Genomic DNA, 21,764 nt, shown 5'->3' with positions numbered 1-21,764 from the left:
TTGACAGAAGAAAACCAGGTTAATAAACATAACTGTTAAAATATATAACTCACTGAATAAAATCAGGATTTAGTCCTGTTTAAACTGCCTGAAAATAAAAACTACCCGGTGGAAATGTCTTTTTTATTTTAGTTCAGAGCTTTGACTCCCCAGATAGCAAAAGGTTTGTGGCCTGAATGTGCATTTTTTAGACGAAATGTGACCTTGACTTGTGGCGTGTCCAAAACTGGTCACATGACCACCGCATGTGGCCCACAAGAACCCTGCCATAGGGAAGGCTTCCTTCTTATCGCTGGATCAGGACCACTTCCAACCCACAAAATACTGCCTATAATCCGCGTCCAGGCCAACACCAACATCTGAACCACATGTGGTCCACAGCAGACATGCCATCATCCAAACCAGGCTGGGAACTGACATCCGGTCCACTTCTGGCTCACGCAGCACTTCCCCGAAGCGTAACTGATGTGCCAAAAGCTGCCCGAATTTGACCCAAACATGTCCGCTGTGTGAGTTTTACCTTTAAGATGTCTCTGACATCGTTACAAGTCAACAACGTCATCACGTTACGCTCCAAATACTCACCAAGAGGTCGCGAGAAAGTCGTAGCGTCCGGCAGCGATAAATATCAGAGGGACGGAGAGTACCTTAGTATTTTCTACTAGTTTTTAGAGTATTTTAGATAGTTTTCAGTAGTTAGTCAGCAGTTTGCACAGTTAGTTGCTGTTTTTTTAACACAGTTCTTCAGCAGGCTTTGTTTTTAGCACAACATTAGTAGAAGTTTCCATCAGTGGAGTGACTTAGCCTTCGTGCCTTTTTGTTATTTTGCTCATCTGAAGTCGATGGTTCAGAGGAAACTGTCAGGAAGCTGCTGTGAACTCAAGACGTACAGTACTGCAAAAATCAACCTGTGCTCTCCACATAAAAATATTCTACCACAAAAGCAAAATCATTTATATTGTTCAAATACTATATAGAATTTTTAATGTTTTTCTGCTTTAATAAGGTTTTTTTGTTTCAGTGTTTGTTCATTTAATTTAAAAATAATGAGAAAAATGTCAGAATTGATATTTTTCCAGACTATCATTGTTCCATGATATTTTTGTTTCCATTGTACACATTCAGGGCGGTGTCCACTGGGGGTGGTCAGATCGTTTCAGGGGGTTGCTATTTAATATGCCTGTCAAAATGAACCCATTAATATAAAAATAAATCTGTTAAATTAGAGCCTTATTCCTTTTTTAACAAAATTAGTCATTTTAACATATCTGAATTTGGCTTCATCTCTGCAAAGAGAAGCTAACAGCGGTCAGCTGAACCCACCAAGAAACACTTATACGCCTTATTTATGAAAATTCTCAGAGTTCAGCCTTTCGGTCCATTTCTGCTCCCTGGGTACGTAAACGTGGACATCAGCTTTAAAAACGATAATACAACCCTATCCTCACACTCCTGTCTGAATTCTACGTTGCCACGGTTGTTAAGTCAGTTCATCCACTAGGGGACAGTGCTGAGTTCAGACTTCACTTCCATGTTTTGTCACCGTTTGGTAACAAACTGCCATAAAGTTGTTTACAACCATCCGAAAACACCAGAATAAAATGAATAAAACCACAAAGTTTTCTGCTGTTCTCAACTTTCTCTACTTTGGGTGCTTTTTATTTGGAAGTTTCTACGTTGTCTTCTTTCTGTTCCTTTTCTTCTTCTGTGGTTGTTCCCTTCTCTGCTTGTGTGTCAGCTGCATAACTCAACACTGCACCTACAATTTCCGGTGGTATTGCTCTGTTTTCTGCGTCAAGTGCAGGCAGCAACCTCCTGCGGTTAAAAGTGAAGCCTATGCGGAAGTGCATAAATCTGCAGTTCTCCCTTCATCCACCAGGGGCAGCAAAACAGAGCAAATCCCCATAGACTCCCATGTTAAAAAGACCAGCTTCACAGCAGAAATAAACATGTTTACAGCAGAACTAAACATGTTTACAGCCTGGTACAAAAATCCATTTTAGGTTTAATAGGTCAGGTTTACCTTCATGACAACTGTGGGGGGAGTGAATTTTTTTCTAACTCACCCGTTTAAAAGTAATTTAATCTCGAAATTTGGCATATTTATTCTTTTGATTGACAGGTACCCGATCTCCCGTTTCAAGTCAGAAGAACGTAGAACAACCGCGGTTTTTAGCTGGTTAGCTCCTGTTATCTCCATGTTAGCTCGGTTAGCTCTTAGCTACGGAAAGCTCGGAGTTCACTCGATGTCAATCATCCACCAGGAAGCTCACAGCCCCCCTCTCAGCTCCACCTCTTTGCCCATTTTTGTATTTTCCAGGCAAGGAGACACGCATGACCCTGCCAAGTGATGTCACGGAGGCTCCGCCCATCTTTTTATATACATTCTATGGTGAAATGACCGATAGCTGAGCTCCTTGGAATCCAACCTAATTACGTATGTAGGAAGAAATAAACTGGACGTCTGTATTTATAGCCGTCTTCTGCGTCCAGCATAAATGGGTTTATACATCTAGAGGATGCTGCAGGATGAAACATCTGATATATCACACAATTAATCTATCGGGGGGGGGGGTGGGAGGTACAAACACCAACGTAATTCATCTTAAGAGCCGTCACTCATAAAGTTTAAAAATCTTTTTAAGGCACGAAGTAATTAATAAATACTTTATCAAATGACATAACATGGAGAAAAATGCCCAGGAATATATTTCAGCTGCGTATTTCAGATGAACTCAGTCGATCAAAATGCTTCGTACTTTATTTTAAAAGCTCTAACAGATCATTTTATCTTCTATAATGTCAGAAATAAACGTTTACATTTAGAAATATTTTGGATGACTGATAAATGTGATGAAGAAATTTACATTGTTTGTGTATTTTTGTATATTTATGGCATCATTTCAACACTTTCATGTGGTAACGTTTTTTACCCTTTTATCTTCAGAAGTTCAGATAGAAAGATGGAGCACTTGGGGAAACTTTAAATGTCCGTACAAAAATAAAGCAGGTCTCAGCGGAGTATTTCTGTTAGTTATTAGAGGGTTAATCCAACATTTGTCTCTGAAAGCCTGGATTGTGTTCAAATGAGTAGAGCTGCAGATAGAAAGACTTTAGTTTCAGTGCTTCTTCTCCATCTTCTTAGTTACCAGGGTGATTATCTCTGCCAGCGTGATTGGTTGGCTGGAAAAGGAGCGGCAGTGATGACAACAGCACCTTTCTAAAAAAGTTGAGAGAGTTTTAACAGGAAGTGCTGGAAGCAACGACACAAAAATAGCTCAGCGTTGCTAAAAAAGCAGCTTTGTGCAGCACTTTTCCTCCACGTTTGGCTGCTCATGCATCCCTCCCCTCATCGGAAGCAACTGGAGAGAAAGGATTGGTCGTAAGCGACGCTTTGTGGCAGACGCTTCTGGTCATCTTCCAATCAGGAGATCAGCTGCTTTTATACTCAGAAGGTTTTATCCATTTTATTTTCTTTCCGGATTTTGTATAAAATAAATCAATAAAGATGCGATGGATTCGTTACGACATGGAATTACTGATCAATTAAAGTATTTCAGGTTTATAATAATCCATCAAATTTATATTCAAATACAATCATGTAAATGTATTTGTATATATATATATATATATATATATATATATATATATATATATATATATATATATATATATATATATATATATATACATTATCAGTAAATTAAACTTTGTCATTTAATTTCTTACATTAGAATGAATTAATAATAAGTTTAATGTTTTGCATTTAGACGAAGAATCTCAAGTAACTTTTCTTTAAAGTTCAGGAACAGTTTTGATCAGCTGTTATATGATGAAAATACACACAAATTATGGCATTTTCCCCTGTTTCTTATTGTCATGTTTCTTTTAATATGAATGGGTTCCTGGTAGGGCTGCATGGTGGTGTATGTGTATGTGTGTGTTGTCCTCAGGTTCTCCAGGTTTCTAGGTTGGATATTTGGTTAACTGGTTACTCTAACTTGTCCCTAGAGGTGGGTTAGGGTTGTAGTTTGTGTCTCTGTGATAGACCTGTCCAGGTGTACCTGCCTCTCGCCCAATAACTGCTGGGATAGACTCCAGTTTCCCCGACCCTGCATTGGACTAAGAGGTTTAAAAAATGGATGGATGGACATCTGTTTAGGCTTCTTTGCATCTCAGTAAAAAAATAATGGACCTTTCACAAATAATCCTTTGCCTGACCATTTTTCTGTCTTCTATGATTTACTGATCACTCAGAAAGTCCAAACAACCTGCTTCTCGGTGCAGAGTTGATCAAAGCCAACAGCGACTTTACTCAGCTGATGGATTTCCTGATCATTTTAATCTGAAAATATTAAATGTAATGGAAACTGTTGCAGAGTAAAGAGCACCTTCAGCAATCAGAAGACAGCATGAAACACCAACGTGGTCACAAACCTGAGAAGCTGCAGGAAGTTGAACGTACGTGGAGGACATGATTCCCTCCGGAAGCAGAGATGGTGATGGCTGAGCAGGTTCTACTTTCTCTGCATCTCCGTCTGCCAGCTTTCCTCATCGGTCTGTGGTGTTTTTCTGACAAGATTTCCTCATAAACTTCAGTCTGATGCAGATTTCTGTCATCTAGTGGAGGGAAACAAGTTTCAGGTCTTTCTGCAGACATGACCTGGTGCTCGGAGGGTTAATACCAAGCAGCAACCTCTGGCGGTAAACAGTGAAGCCTATTCGGAAGTGCATAAAACTGCAGTCCCCCCTTCATCCACTAGGGGCTGCAAAACAGAGCGAATCCCCATAGACTCCCATGTTAAAAAGACCAACTTCACGGCAGAAATAAACATGTTTACAGCCTGGTTCAAAAATCCATTTTAGGTTTAATAGGTCAGGTTTACCTTCATGACAACTGTGGGGGGAGTGAATATTTTTCTAACTCGTCCGTTTAAAAGTAATTTAATCTCGGAAATTCGGCAGATTTAGGGGCGTGTCCTTTTGATTGACAGGTACCGATATCCGGCTTCAAGTAAGAAGAACGTAGAACAACCGCGGTTTTTAGCAGGTTAATAACGTGACTTAGCTTTAGCCTGCTTACCTCCGTTAGCTGGTTAGCTCCTGTTATCTCCGGGTTAGCTCGGTTAGCTTTTAGCTACAGAAAGCCCGGAGTTCGCTTGATGTCAATCATCCACCATGACGCTCACGGCCCCCCTCTCAGCTCCACCTCTTTGCCCATATTTGTATTTTCCGGGCGAGACGACGCGTATGACGCTGTCAGCATGGCGACGGAAGAAACCGCCCACCGAGCTTCACTTCAGCTCTTCAGAAACCTACGGGTGACGTCACGGAGACTCCATCCATCTTTTTATATACAGTCTATGGTTAATACAGGTCTAAAATAAAACATGAGGTTGCAATGAAAAGAGTTCAAACAAAAAAAGCAGAAAAGTAAAATATAACTTCATTAAAAACAACCAGTTATACCTCAGAGAGGTGAAGCAGACGTAAGCTAGCAGCATGTTTGGATCATACTGTAGAAGTGTTTCTGCTGACGGTGGGATGATGGTTCAGTGGGAGAAAAACCACAAAAGAAGAGGTTACTTCTTCCGCTTTGAGTTAATCTCTCTCTACCAAACTGCTCTCTTCTCTTTTTGTCTTTTATTTCAGTGTAAAATAAAGTTGCAAACGCCCAAATAAATCTTTCAGTTCTTTGTAACGGTGTCTTTTATTTATTTCATCTGATCTTTTTTATGCAGAAGATTCTTTGACGCTGCGGTCCCTCTTTCAAAACCCCCAACATCCTCAGTAAAGCTTTAACCCAGAAGATCCAGCATGATGTACGTGATCAGAGGCGTCATATGGAGGGGAGTTCGGAAGATTCTCAGGGCCTCAAGACTTGATAGGGGCCCAAAAAGAACATTTATATGTAAATATATAGCAGTAATATAAACTGATAAACCATTTATATTAAAATAACCTAGTATAATATATGCACTGTGATTTAACCCTTTATAGGGCACTCAAAGAAATACAGTGAAATTAAAAATTTTAACCTAAAACTGTCCATCTGGGACAAACCAAGACCCCCATTCTGTTGTTACATTAACAAAAAAAAATAGTTTCATGCTGAATATGAAAGGAAACAAAGTGTTAAAAAATAGTCACTTGCCCCATAAAGGGTTAAACTCAACTCTAGATCTTTATTATTCCCATGAAAAGCTATTCTTTTTCTTAGCTTGAAGGAAAAGCAACTATCTAAAATATGCAATCAAGTGGTGGGGTCTATGCCGTTGTCTTTCATAGGGCCCAGAATGTCCTGGCGGCGCCCCTGGATGAGATCGTAAAGTTTCTGAGACATTTTGCATCACTTCATGGTACCAACTTTGCTTAAAATCCTGTGGAACACAATCTGATCTTTGTCTTCTGCCCCCTAAAGGACACCAGAAAGCAGCAGATCGCATTATAAAAACATGTCACATGGTAATAAATAGTAAATATCCCTAAAAATATTGGTACTTATTTACATTTTTTAAATGTATAAATAGAGACCTCATCGTTCAGCTTCAGCCCTTTCACCTGCAGGTCATCCACCACCGCGTACATTTACACGACGCACAGCACACGCAGCTCGGGTTAAGTGGCAACGTGATGCCATGTTGTACAGTGGGCTGTTGCAGCGCGTCCGTCCAACAGGAAGACAAAGGACAGTGTCCCATTTCCACAGCTGATCTCCCAGACACGCTCATCCATCAACCAGACAGCTTCAGCAGCATGTTTGTGGCTTCCTCTCCTCCCAGGGGAACCAGTTAAGGAGCCTTTCACTAAATTTCCTCCCCAGATTTAGTTGTGCGCCGTCTTGCTTTGCAAGGTGGATGTTTGGGGTCATGGGGACTCAGTGTTTTCCTGCACACGCAGAACTTTTCAATTCCTTCTCGTTGATGAGCTTGACGACTTTAAAGATGAAGGTAAAAGTCACCTTCAGGGGATATTTTTACTCACTGTGATCGATGTCCTAGTTTTAGGAAGTGAACAGGACTATTTTAGTTTTGGGTAAAAACCTTGTTTGACTAATTTTTTTCACAGATGAAGGAAAATAAATGATTTGACTGGAAAAGCTGCTGTTTATAAAGACAGAAGCCTGAAGAAACACTGAATAAACAGCCTGTAAAACCTCAGAATAAAGACTAAATACGACACTCAAAAGACTTGAGACTTTACTCAGACTCACGATTTTAGACCTGTCAATATTTTTTTTAATTTTTATGGGTTTTTTTCCCATTATTCTTTTGGGAAAAAGAATAATGGGACAGACGTCATAGTGCAACGTCTCAGGTGTAAAAACCAGGAGCCTGGATTTTACCTTACTCCACTTTAACCCTTTAAGGTCCTGGTCTACCCTCTGGTAGAGGGAAATCTGCAGTGACTTTGATTAATTTCTTTAAAACACTGTGGGAAAAAACCTGCCTGAGTGTCTCTACCAACTGGTTTGAGTGTGTAAAACCCAAATTAAATATAACACTACTATTTACATGTCAAGCATCTGTTGTGACGTTATTATTAACTACTTCTTTTACACATCTTAACCATTTGCTAAAAACATTTATTCTGTTTATTCTTGTCCAAAACAAAGAAAGAAAACACAGAGTAACATTTTCTCTTGTCTTTTTGTTAGCGTGACAGTTAAAGAGTTAAAACCTTAAAACCTGGAGAAGTTTGTCACTGGAGCATGGAGCTAATGCATTCATGTTAGCATCTACATTAGCATCTACGTTAGCATCTATTCTAGCAGCCATGTTAGGATCTATGTTAACATCCAGGTTAACATCTATGTTAGCATCTACGTTAGAGCCACATTAGCATTTATGTTAGCCTCTATGTTGGCATCTATTTTAGCAAACCTTTTAGTATCTATCTTAGGGCCCCAGCTGTGTTAGCATTAGCTAGTTGTTACCTTTGTATAAAACAATATTAACTTGATCAGACTGGCTTCACTGAACATTCAGAAGAAGAAGAATGAACACGGTTTATATACCTGGAGATGTTACCATGATGACGTTAAACTGGGACTGAACTGGGATCGGACCTGCAGTAAATAACCTGATTACATTTACGGTGTGTTCAGACCAAATGCGTTTTGAGCGTCAAGAGCAGCAGCTTTACATGTAAAGTCTATGTGGCGGCGCGTTAAGGAGGCATCAAGCTTTTTTGCGTTGCGTTTTGAGTGATGCGCATTACGCGCCGAAAATTTTAAAAGTTTGACGCGCGTTACGCGCGGAACATGCAGAACATGCAGAACACGCAGAACACGCGTCAAAAGCCAGAGATGGAAAATCTGAACTTCTGCCACAAACAAGAGCTGCAGGCTGCTTACAGAAACTTTTCTGTCCTAACGGCCCTAACTGACCCTGTCAGAGTTGCCAGGTTTGGCTGATTTCAGCTGCACCGAACTCCACCAAAGAGCTGCTCCGTCGGTAGCTCCGTATATATAATAAAAAAGAAACGCCCACATTCTGGAGGCATTATTGTATTTTCACCATATACTGTTGCATAAGAATGCCGTTACTCCATGCAATATTTAGGATAACCATTCCTTGCTAAAAAGATGAATGTTACTGATTTGACAACGTAGCAGGATACGTAGCGTGGGAACGCTTTTTGTTGGGGGGGAGGGGGGGCTCTCTGCTGAGTGCGGCTCTTGTTGCATTAACACTGACTATCACTGCCCTACGGCAACGTTCTCTAGCTTTATTGATTAAATCAAGCCATGCCGCGGAAGGAAAGCTCCACCTTTCACCCTCTCTGCGTTTTGCCACTCGCTCCAGACAAGACAGACAAGACAGCAGCGTTGTTGTTTTGGGTTAGTTTTGGGCGTTGGACACAAAAGTGACCGTTTAGTGACCAGCGTCAGGCGTTCAGCATTTTGAGCATTTTTGACCATCAAAACGAGTTTGGTCTGAACACACCGTTAGACTGGACCAAACTTAGATCGAACTACCTGTAAACAGCATGATGACTTTAAACAAAGACCAAACCGGGATCGGACCCGCTGTAATCACCAAACTGACGTTAAACTGGGACCAAACTGGGATCGGACCCGCTGTAATCACCAAACTGACGTTAAACTGGGACCAAACTGGGATCGGACCCGCTGTAATCACCAAACTGACGTTAAACTGAGACCAAACTGGGATCGGACCCGCTGTAATCACCAAACTGACGTTAAACTGGGACCAAACTGGGATCGGACCCGCTGTAATCACCAAACTGACGTTAAGCTGGGACCAAACTGGGATCGGACCCGCTGTAATCACCAAACTGACGTTAAACTGGGACAAACTGGGATCGGACCCGCTGTAATCACCAAACTGACGTTAAACTGGGACAAACTGGGATCGGACCCGCTGTAATCACCAAACTGACGTTAAACTGGGACAAACTGGGATCGGACCCGCTGTAATCACCAAACTGACGTTAAACTGGGACCAAACTGGAATTGGACTCAGTGTGAACACTGCACCAAATTTGAACTGGGACAAACTGGGATTGGACCCGCTGTAATCACCAAACTAACGTTAAACTGGGACCAAACTGGGATCGGACCCGCTGTAATCACCAAACTGACGTTAAGCTGGGACCAAACTGGGATCGGACCCGCTGTAATCACCAAACTGACGTTAAACTGGGACCAAACTGGGATCGGACCCGCTGTAATCACCAAACTGACGTTAAACTGGGACCAAACTGGGATCGGACCCGCTGTAATCACCAAACTGACGTTAAACTGGGACCAAACTGGGATCGGACCCGCTGTAATCACCAAACTGACGTTAAACTGGGACAAACTGGGATCGGACCCACTGTAATCACCAAACTGACGTTAAACTGGGACAAACTGGGATCGGACCCGCTGTAATCACCAAACTGACGTTAAACTGGGACAAACTGGGATCGGACCCGCTGTAATCACCAAACTGACGTTAAACTGGGACAAACTGGGATCGGACCCGCTGTAATCACCAAACTGACGTTAAGCTGGGACCAAACTGGGATCGGACCCGCTGTAATCACCAAACTGACGTTAAACTGGGACCAAACTGGGATCGGACCCGCTGTAATCACGAAACTGACGTTAAACTGGGACAAACTGGGATCGGACCCGCTATAATCACCAAACTGACGTTCAACTGGGACAAACTGGGATCGGACCCGCTGTAATCACCAAACTGACGTTAAACTGGGACAAACTGTGATCGGACCCGCTGTAATCACCAAACTGACGTTAAACTGGGACAAACTGGGATCGGACCCGCTGTAATCACCAAACTGACGTTAAACTGGGACCAAACTGGGATCGGACCCGCTGTAATCACCAAACTGACGTTAAACTGGGACAAACTGGGATCGGACCCGCTGTAATCACCAAACTGACGTTAAACTGGGACAAACTGGGATCGGACCCGCTGTAATCACCAAACTGACGTTAAACTGGGACAAACTGGGATCGGACCCGCTGTAATCACCAAACTGACGTTAAACTGGGACCAAACTGGAATTGGACTCAGTGTGAACACTGCACCAAATTTGAACTGGGACAAACTGGGATTGGACCCGCTGTAATCACCAAACTAACGTTAAACTGGGACCAAACTGGGATCGGACCCGCTGTAATCACCAAACTGACGTTAAGCTGGGACCAAACTGGGATCGGACCCGCTGTAATCACCAAACTGACGTTAAACTGGGAGCAAATTGGAATTGGACTCAGTGTGAACACTGCACCAAATTTGAACTGGGACAAACTGGGATTGGACCCGCTGTAATCACCAAACTAACGTTAAACTGGGACCAAACTGGGATCGGACCCGCTGTAATCACCAAACTGACGTTAAACTGGGACCAAACTGGGATTGGACCCGCTGTAATCACCAAACTGACGTTAAACTGGGACCAAACTGGGATCGGACCCGCTGTAATCACCAAACTGACATTAAACTGGGACCAAACTGGGATCGGACCCGCTGTAATCACCAAACTGACATTAAACTGGGACCAAACTGGGATCGGACCCGCTGTAATCACCAAACTGACGTTAAACTGGGACAAACTGGGATTGGACCCGCTGTAATCACCACACTGACGTTAAACTGGGACAAACTGGGATTGGACCCGCTGTAATCACCACACTGACGTTAAACTGGGACCAAACTGGGATCGGACCCGCTGTAATCACCAAACTGACGTTAAACTGGGACCAAACTGGGATCGGACCCGCTGTAATCACCAAACTGACGTTAAACTGGGAGCAAATTGGAATTGGACTCAGTGTGAACACTGCACCAAATTTGAACTGGGACAAACTGGGATTGGACCCGCTGTAATCACCAAACTAACGTTAAACTGGGACCAAACTGGGATCGGACCCGCTGTAATCACCAAACTGACGTTAAACTGGGACCAAACTGGGATTGGACCCGCTGTAATCACCAAACTGACGTTAAACTGGGACCAAACTGGGATCGGACCCGCTGTAATCACCAAACTGACATTAAACTGGGACCAAACTGGGATCGGACCCGCTGTAATCACCAAACTGACATTAAACTGGGACCAAACTGGGATCGGACCCGCTGTAATCACCAAACTGACGTTAAACTGGGACAAACTGGGATTGGACCCGCTGTAATCACCACACTGACGTTAAACTGGGACAAACTGGGATTGGACTCAGTGTGAACACTGCACCAAATTTGAACTGGGACAAACTGGGATTGGACCCGCTGTAATCACCAAACTAACGTTAAACTGGGACCAAACTGGGATCGGACCCGCTGTAATCACCAAACTGACGTTAAGCTGGGACCAAACTGGGATCGGACCCGCTGTAATCACCAAACTGACGTTAAACTGGGACCAAACTGGGATCGGACCCGCTGTAATCACCAAACTGACGTTAAACTGGGACCAAACTGGGATCGGACCCGCTGTAATCACCAACCTGACGTTAAACTGGGACCAAACTGGGATGGAACCCGCTGTAATCACCAAACTGACGTTAAACTGGGACCAAACCGGGATCGGACCCGCTGTAATCACCAAACTGACGTTAAACTGGGACCAAACTGGGATTGGACCCGCTGTAATCACCAAACTGACGTTAAACTGGGACCAAACTGGGATCGGACCCGCTGTAATCACCACACTGGGATCGAACCCGCTGTAATCACCAAACTGACGTTAAACTGGGACAAACTGGGATCGGACCCGCTGTAATCACCAAACTGACGTTAAACTGGGACAAACTGGGATCGGACCCGCTGTAATCACCAAACTGACGTTAAACTGGGACAAACTGTGATCGGACCCGCTGTAATCACCAAACTGACGTTAAACTGGGACAAACTGGGATCGGACCCGCTGTAATCACCAAACTGACGTTAAACTGGGACAAACTGGGATCGGACCCGCTGTAATCACCAAACTGACGTTAAACTGGGACAAACTGGGATCGGACCCGCTGTAATCACCAAACTGACGTTAAACTGGGACCAAACTGGAATTGGACTCAGTGTGAACACTGCACCAAATTTGAACTGGGACAAACTGGGATTGGACCCGCTGTAATCACCAAACTAACGTTAAACTGGGACCAAACTGGGATCGGACCCGCTGTAATCACCAAACTGACGTTAAACTGGGACCAAACTGGGATCGGACCCGCTGTAATCACCAAACTGACGTTAAACTGGGAGCAAACTGGAATTGGACTCAGTGTGAACACTGCACCAAATTTGAACTGGGACAAACTGGGATTGGACCCGCTGTAATCACCAAACTAACGTTAAACTGGGACCAAACTGGGATCGGACCCGCTGTAATCACCAAACTGACGTTAAACTGGGACAAACTGGGATCGGACCCGCTGTAATCACCAAACTGACGTTAAACTGGGACAAACTGGGATTGGACCCGCTGTAATCACCAAACTGACGTTAAACTGGGACCAAACTGGAATTGGACTCAGTGTGAACACTGCACCAAATTTGAACTGGGACAAACTGGGATTGGACCCGCTGTAATCACCAAACTAACGTTAAACTGGGACCAAACTGGGATCGGACCCGCTGTAATCACCAAACTGACATTAAACTGGGACCAAACTGGGATTGGACCCGCTGTAATCACCAAACTAACGTTAAACTGGGACCAAACTGGGATCGGACCCGCTGTAATCACCAAACTGACGTTAAACTGGGACAAACTGGGATTGGACCCGCTGTAATCACCACACTGACGTTAAACTGGGACCAAACTGGGATTAGGTTCAGCTTTAGGAATCATTGCTGTAGAAATGGATGAGTGGATGGATGTTCTGTACTGGTTTAACAGGTACTTAAGTCTTTAAAAAGTAAAATGCATATTTTTACTTAAAATCTGCAGCTGTGGACCTGCTGAGCCACCGTCCTGCGGGTTATTCACGCTGTCAGACACCTGAGTCGGATCACTAACGGCTCCTTTAGAGCCTTGGGACAAAAGCAGGGAATAAAACCTGGAACTAGGTGAAGATTTTTCTTCCTTTTAACATGACTGTGTTTTGAACGTGGATAAAAAAGCAACGTTTTCTGCACAACCTGTGAGCTTTAAACTGATCCGTCGTTGTTTTTCAGACTCGGTTGATGTTTAAACCAGATGACAGACATTTAGTGGTTCTCTGACCCTGAATCTGAGTTCCCAGCAGCTTTACTGAAGACGTCAGACTTTTCCTTCAGTCTCCTCACAGGTGGGACGCTGATGGAGCCTCCTCCAGCTCCCCCTTCCTTCCTCTGTATTTATTTACCCACTTATACGGGGAATAAATCAAGGTCAGCACACAAAGCCACACACAGCTATTAAGATTCATTGTAATGCAAATTCTCTTGTTGTGAGTCCACTACGCTGACAGGGGCTGACACGCTAGGCAACATACAAACATGCACACCTGTGCACATTCACACACACACTCATTTTTATCATGTTGTGTAAACAGTGAAACCCAACAGAAGAGTGTTTTTTGTTGCACTACGTCTCCCCCCCTCCATCTGTCTTCAGCATGTCTTCAGTTCATTATTCACATTTCAAGCATTTATCCGGGACTGGATCCGCAGGAGGGACGCTCTGCTGAGACTGGTGGTAGTAAACCAGTCCAACCATCCTCTAATCTCATCCAGCAGAGTTCATTTTCTGTCCTCCACCAGATGAAGCTGGCAGAACAGATTGCTGTGCAGCTTGTGACGATGGTACATTACCTGCTATCAAAATCCATCTATTCCCTGATCTTCTGCACATGCTCAGTCCAGTTCAGTGTTTCCCAGCTCCTGCCAGGTGAGAGGTGGGCACCCGTCCATCACTGGCAAACGTAAGGAAAAATGAGACAAGCTAACTCTCATGATTACCCCGAGGTCAATTTAGAATCAGCAGTCTGGGAAAGAACCAGCCAACCGGACCGCGGCCTGAACCAGGACCTTCTGGTGAAGAGGCCGCAGGATGAACCAGAGGGGGGGGGGGCAATGCTGTTATTGACACATGGCTTTTCCTGTGATGACTTGCTTAAAATGTGCATGAACATCAGAAGAGCAGCAGGAGATGTAAACAAACCTCAAGAACAACTTTTTAACTAATAATAAATTATACTGAAATGAAACTAAATAACAATAAACCTTTTATAAGCGGAAATTAATGAGATTATCCATGTTTATTAAATGAAAAATAACACAATAATAATATGATGAATATAATGAAACACCATGTCCCAGAAGCTGCATTAAACCAGTTAAATATCATCACTAACATCGTCATCAGGACAGCGGATAGGCTGCCTTAGTCATGTGACTCGGAAGGGAAACACTGTTGTTGGTCTTCAGGCTTAGTTTGTTGGCCTGAAACTTTCAGAAGAGAAAAGAAATGGCAGAATTTGTGTTAGCAGAGTGGTAAAAGTATCAGATTCAGTATTTTCCCTGACTGATATCAACATATCAACATCTTTATCTCTGTTTAGGACTGCTGTCGTTTCGTTGCCCTGCAGCATCCTGACAAACCATTTTTCTCTGTGGGGTGATTAGTGTGTGGCTTTTCACATGTGTGACATAATGTGTGTGACGTAGCCCGTATGGCAGGGTGTGTGACTCATCACATGTAGCTGTTTGTGTGTTGCACTGCGTCTGGCGGTGCAGTGATATGTTGCATGTGATGGACCATGTGTGTTGTACTGTGTTTGCCGTGCCGTGTCAGATGTACCACGCGTTTGGTTTTGCTTGATTAACCGTGTGTGGTGTACCACATGGTGCGGTGTGTGTGACATACCGCATGTGTGTTACTGAATCTCATGGGTCGTCTGAAAGTTGTTTGTGTTCATACGTGCAACGTGCAGAAAGGCCGAGGCGCGAACCCAGAACCTTCCCTCTGTGTGTTGGGCTGATCTTTCCAGGAAAGATAAATTAATCATTAATGAATTGATATGACTGATGACGTGTCTTCCACATGGCATACAACACTGCTCGTGTCACCACCATCTCGTCCCAACTTTCTCTCTCTCTGTAGTTCTGCGTTTCCTAGCTGCCCCTTTGTCTTAATTCCTCTTCATCCAGAGGGACGGTTGATCTGGTGGGTCAGCTTCTCTACCTTTTTCCTGAGTGTTTATGTTGCAGCTGGTTACCGTGGTAACGTCCCTTACCGCCCTCCTGTGCATGCTTGTCTGCATTTTGCACATTTCGCACCTTTGCGTGTGCGATTGTGTCATACATCGCAGCGTTTTGCTGACGCTGGAGCTGCTCTGATGGCTATCGGCACCCGCTTGTCATCGTGGGACGGAGGGATTAACGGGAAGAAGCCGGAAGAGACAACAGAGGGATGAATACTGCTAAAAGACGCGTGGTTGTTGTGTTTGCTGAGTGAAGGAGAGGAACCTCGTCTATGTAAAATAATGCACTGATATTTGTAACCCTGAGCCCATCAGGTCAGTGGTGACTGTCATGTGTCTGCAGGACTTTTCTGGTTGGGATTGAATGTTTTTATTGATGTTTGTCATAATTTCACTAATTTTACTCTGTTACACTGAACATTTTCTTCTCTAATGATGTTTTGTGTGTGTTGCTGTTAGAGGTCGGCCGATTCATCAATTCAGCCTGAATCCATTACAATTTATTAATGTTAAAATATTATACATTTCCATAATAACTGAATGACAGAAATGCGGCTGTGAAATGAGGCAGAGAATGTCTGAGCGGGTTCATATAAAAACTGCATTTTGTATTTATTGAGTTTATAATTGTCTAATCCTAAAATTTCTGTGATGATCCGACACATTTCAGAATGACAAAGTCTATGTTAGGTAGCAGGTCTTGCTGGTCCGCTGTAAAACTACGGCTGTGAAGGTCAATGAAAAACAAAAACTTTAACTTCCAGGAAGCCAAGTCATTTGTGTCCTCCTACAAACCTGTGATAAGACAGTGAGGACCAAAGCTGGTCGGTTCTTTTGGAGGTCTCATAACTCACCCTCAGAGGAATAAAACGGATCTGCAACAAGTTTCCAGTGGAAACTTTATCAGATGATGTGCATGTACTGCTTTTTGTCCATGATGCTTTAAAGACACTGACTGATACACAAACTCCAAGGAAATCCCAGAATAGCTAGTTAGCACTGTGAGGCTTCAGAACCAGCAGAGTAAAATCCCTCAAAGTGTTTAGGTTGAGACGTGCTCTGCTAACTCTGCAGCTCCCTGTCACCATGCCGACCCAACCCACTATTTTTGTCTCAGCAAAGCAATTCTTTGTAAACACTGACATGAAGCTGAGCTGGAAAATCCTTTTTTGCAGCTCACCGGATCATCCCGCCTCAACTCCCAACACTGGTTTGAGTTTACAGAGATGTTTCCTCCTTATTAGCCATACATACATGATGAAGCTAAATCCCTGCCTGAGTTATCCTATGTTTTCTGTGGTTGTAGTGTCTCTTATTACAAATGTTGTGTTTTTAAAGCACAATATCATTTAAAAAGACTTGATTAACATAATTTTTTAATGCATAGAAAAGCCGAATAACATTAGTTTTTCTGCTTTGTGCTTTGTAACTGAGCTATTTTTAATAACAAGTAAAGTAATCCTCAGGAAGAATAAGTAATCTTAGGAATAATTACAGTAGTCCTAGGAATGAGTAACATAATCTAGGAATGAGCAATGTTATCTAAGAAAGAGTAAAGTTATCAAGCAATGAGTAAAGTTATCCTAGGAATGTGTAAAGTAATCTAAGAATATGTAAAGTAATCTAGTAATACATAAATTATTTCTAGGAATGAGTCAAGTCATCCTAGGAAAACGTAATCGAGGAATACATAAAGTAATGTAGGAATAAGAAAGTTAATCAAAGAATACATAAAGTAATCTAGGCATGAGTAAAGTCCTCCCAAGAATACATAAAACAATCTAGTAAAGTCATCCTAGGAAAACGTAGAGTAATTGAGGAATGTGCAAAGTTACTTAGAAATGTGTAAATTAATCTATTCATCAGTATAGACATCCTAGGAATTTGCGAAGTAATCTAGGAATATATAAAGTATTCTAGGAATGATTAAAGTCGTCCTAGGAGCACATAAAGTATGAAAGGAATACATAAAATAATCTAAGAATACATAAAGTAATCTAGGAATATGTAGAGAAATCCAGGAATGAATAAAGTTATCCTACAAAAATGTAAAGTAATCTAGAAAAGCATAAAGTAATCCAGAAACACATAAAGTAATATAGGAATACATAAAGTAATCTAGAAATAAGTAAAGTTATTTTTGGAATATAATACATAAAATATTCAAGGAATACATAAAGTAATCTAAGTATACGGTAAGTAATCTGGGAATGAGTTGAGTAGTCTAGGAATGGGTAAAGCCATCCTAGGAATACATCATGTAATCTAGGAATACATGAAGTAATCCAGGAATACATAAAATAATTTAGGAATAAATGAAGTAATCTAGGAATACATTAAGTAATCCAGGAATACATAAAATAATCTAGGAATACATAAAGTAATCTAGGAATACATAAAGTAATCAAGCAATGAGTAAAGTTAACCTAGGAATGCCTAAAGTAATCTAGGAATATATAAAGTAATCTTGGAATGATTAAAGTCGTCCTAGGAGCACATAAGTATTAATGGAAGAGATTAGAGTAATATAGGAACGGGTAAAGTTATTTTAGGAATATAATGCATAACGTAATCTAGGAATACATAAAGTAATCTTGGAATGAGTAAAGTCATCCTAGGAATACTTAAAGTAATGTAGAAATACATAAAATGATCCAGGAATACATAAAGTAATGTAGTACTGTGTTAGGTAATCTATGAATGAGTAAAGTCATCCTATGAATACTTAAAGTAATCTCGAAATACATGAAGTAATCCAGGAATACATAAAGTAATCTAGGAATACATAAAGTAATCTAAGATTACATAGTGTAATGTAGGCATAAGTAAAGTCATCCTAGGAATAAGTAAAGTAATCCAGGAATAGATAAGTATTCTAGGAACACATAAAGTAATCTAGGAATACTTGTGTAATTTAGGTGTATATAAAGTATTTTATGAATGAGTAAAGTCATACTGGGAATATGTAAAGTAATTTAGGAATACATAAAGTAATCTAAGATTTCTTAGTGTAATGTAGGAATAAGTAATGTCATCCTAGGAATAAGTAATCTAGGAATACGTAAAGTAATACAGGAATGAGTGAAGTCATTCTAAGAATAAGTAATGTACTCCCATAGGAATATATAATCCAGACATACATTTGTAATGTAGGAATGAGTAAAGTTGAGGTGAAGTAAAACCATCAGCGATCCAGCCATATTGTTCATATGAGTGGGAAGTGGTTCCAGCATCATGTGGACAGACTGATGTCACAGCCAGTTTGCTTTGGTGGAAATGCTGCATTTAACATCCGTTTACTTGCTAATGAGGAAACTATCTGTTCAGCAACTCTCTCTGATTCCCTGCCTTAGTACGAAAATCTGTTTCTATTTGCTTCTATTCTTTTCATGTGAAACATGTGAAGGTTTCATTCCCTTTAAAATGTCTCAGTCAGAATACTTTTAATGGTTTACTTATCACTTCAGCTATGTGAGTTATCCGGTTTCATGGTGCTTTCAGCTCTTCTTCAGTCCTAACCACAAACAAAAGCTTCCCTATAAACTCAACAAGGTGAGAAGGAGAGTTTAAGCTAGCGTAGCCGCGGCAAGCTAACGCACAGCTTTCAGCAGGAGTGTGTATCAGTCTCTGACAAACATGATGACAGCGCTGTCTGCTGTGAGGTTTACCGCCGAAGCTGAAGCCTATTAACTGCCTGGAAAGAGAATATATTTATCATAGCTCCCTCCATTATTAATCAATGCAGAGTTAAAAGTGAATATGAATCAGAGGAGCTCCAACGGGGTCTGGATTCTGACGGTCTCACTGGGAGTATCAACAGTGCAGCGCATTTTCAGCCCAAATCTGAGTCTGGCTTTCATCTGCGCTGCGCTGCCGCTGCTGCAGATACCATGCCTGTAATTACACACAGATCTGGTGCTGAGGCCTATAATGAGTGTTTTGGAGGAGATGACACAGTTTTGAAAAAGGTGAAGCTTTGTATTTTTACACAGTTTGTTGTAAGAATATAATTTATGCCACTCTGAGTGATTATGTGGGCGCAGCTTTCCTGCAGGCTGTTTACCGGCACTTTTTTTCTCTGTTTGCAGCCTGTGAGGTGGGGTTCTACAAACCGGTGGCAGGCGACGGCCCGTGTGGTAAGTGTCCTCAACACAGCCACTCAGAGACCCGAGCCGCCATCTCCTGCCCCTGCGACTCAAACTACTATCGAGCTGCTGATGACCCGCCTGCAGCTCCGTGTTCCTGTAAGCATGAACACGCTGCACATCACAACACCCAGCTCCACGTGCATGGACACCTCCAACATGGCCAAAACACAGACAAACAATAGAGGTGCAACAAAATGCTCAACTTACAATGCAATACAAAATGCGGAACAGGGCTAACGATACGTAAAACAACACAAAATAAAAACTGAAGAAAATAACGAATTTAATAGAAAACAATAAGCAACAACTGGATGATGTAACTGTGTTGCTCTACAAAAAGAAAGAAGGAATGTCTTCTATCTTGGCTTTCACCACTAGAGGACAAAGTGGTTTTAAATTCTTGCCCGTAATGCTGCTAGAACTTTTATCTCGCTAATTTCTTGCTTTTTTAGGTTGGCAAAGTCAAAACCTGAACAAACAAAAACATTCAAGCATGTTACTGTAGGCTGTCTGAAGGCCTGCGTAGCTAGCGTAGCTGGAATAACTGGTGTAACTGGCATAGCTAGCGTAGCCAGCGTAGCTAGCAAAGCTGGCATAGCTAGTTTAGCCGGGGTAGCTAGTGTAACCAGTAGCTAGTGTAGACGGGGCAGCTAACGTAGCTAGCATAGCTAGCACAGCTAGCGTAGCTGGCATAACTAGCGTAGCCAGCATAGCTAGCGTAGCCGGCGTAGCTAGCGTAGCTGGCATAGCTAGTTTAGCCGGGGTAGCTAGTGTAGCCAGCATAGCTAGTGTAGACGGGGCAGCTAACGTAGCTAGCATAGCTAGCGTAGCTGGCATAATTAGCGTAGCCGGCATAGCTAGCGTAGTCGGGGTAACTAGCGTAGCCGGGGTAGCTAGCGTAGCACCGTAGGACCTGGCCCAGAACTCCTGGCCAGAAGAAAGAGTTCCTTAGACACGTTTGCAATAAGTCATCATTGTTATGTGAGGTAAACTCCCTATGAAAAAACATCCAAGCAGCATCAAATTTAATCACAAATCATGTTGTCATGGCAACATCCAGCAGTTTCTTGATATGTTTCTGTCTCCAGGCCCTCCATCTGCCCCGGTCAGCGTCATCTCCTCAGTCAACGGGACCTCTGTGAATCTGGAGTGGGACCGTCCTCTGGATACTGGCGGACGAAGCGATCTTCTCTACAGTGTTCTGTGCCAGAAATGTTCGGGAGACGGCCCTTGCGAGGACTGTGCCGCCTCCCCAGGAGGCAGCAATGGAGGCAAGCTGGGCGGAGGAGCGAGCATCGGGGTCGGGGGAGGTGGGATTGTGGAGCGTCTGGGCACCGCGGCGGTTCGATTCGTTCCTCGGCAGACGGGTTTGACGGAGTCTTGGGTGACGGTGCTGAACCTGGTGGCCCACACCAACTACTCCTTCCGCATCCTGGCCACCAACGCGGTGACTCACCTGAGCAATGAGGCACCACCGTATGCCGTGGTCAACATCACCACAAACCAGGCAGGTAGGGTTCTCAAGACAGACCGTCCTTCATTTCACCTCAAAACGTCGTCTTATTTACAATGTCGCACACACGCTCCAGTCCAAGTCAATCCAGTTGGTTTTGGGATTCAACCATAAGCCATTTAAATTAAACCCAGTGGATAACAAAACCTCCACCAGAACCAGAACCTGAAAGGAAAACCTCCACCAGAACCAGAACCTAGAAGGAAAACCTCCACCAGAACCAGAACCTGAAAGGAAAACCTCCACCAGAACCAGAACCTAGAAGGAAAACCTCCACTAGAACCAGAACCTGGAAGGAAAACCTCCACCAGAACCGGGAAGGAAAACCTCCATCAGGACCAGAACCAGAAACTGGAAGGAAAACCTCCATCAGGACCAGAACCTAGAAGGAAAACCTCCACCAGAACCAGAACCGGGAAGGAAAACCTCCACCAGAACCAGAACC

At 42.8% G+C, this 21,764-nt stretch overlaps 1 protein-coding gene across 1 annotated transcript in view; it reads left to right on the top strand.

Moving 5' to 3' along the window:
* epha8 (eph receptor A8) overlaps positions 1-21,764 on the top strand; it is a gene marked incomplete at both ends in the record, with an annotated part of 183,131 nt that overhangs the window by 114,541 nt on the left and 46,826 nt on the right. Inside the window, 2 exons of the mRNA XM_079242729.1 lie at positions 19,747-19,902; positions 20,895-21,317. Of these exons, the coding sequence (XP_079098855.1) occupies positions 19,747-19,902; positions 20,895-21,317 (579 nt within the window). The remainder of the gene's footprint in view (positions 1-19,746; positions 19,903-20,894; positions 21,318-21,764) is intronic.

This window comes from Telmatherina bonti, assembly GCF_933228915.1.
Source record: "Telmatherina bonti genome assembly, chromosome: 6".
Classification (NCBI taxonomy): Eukaryota; Metazoa; Chordata; class Actinopteri; order Atheriniformes; family Telmatherinidae; genus Telmatherina; species Telmatherina bonti.
This window is presented reverse-complemented; position numbering and strand designations above follow the sequence as displayed.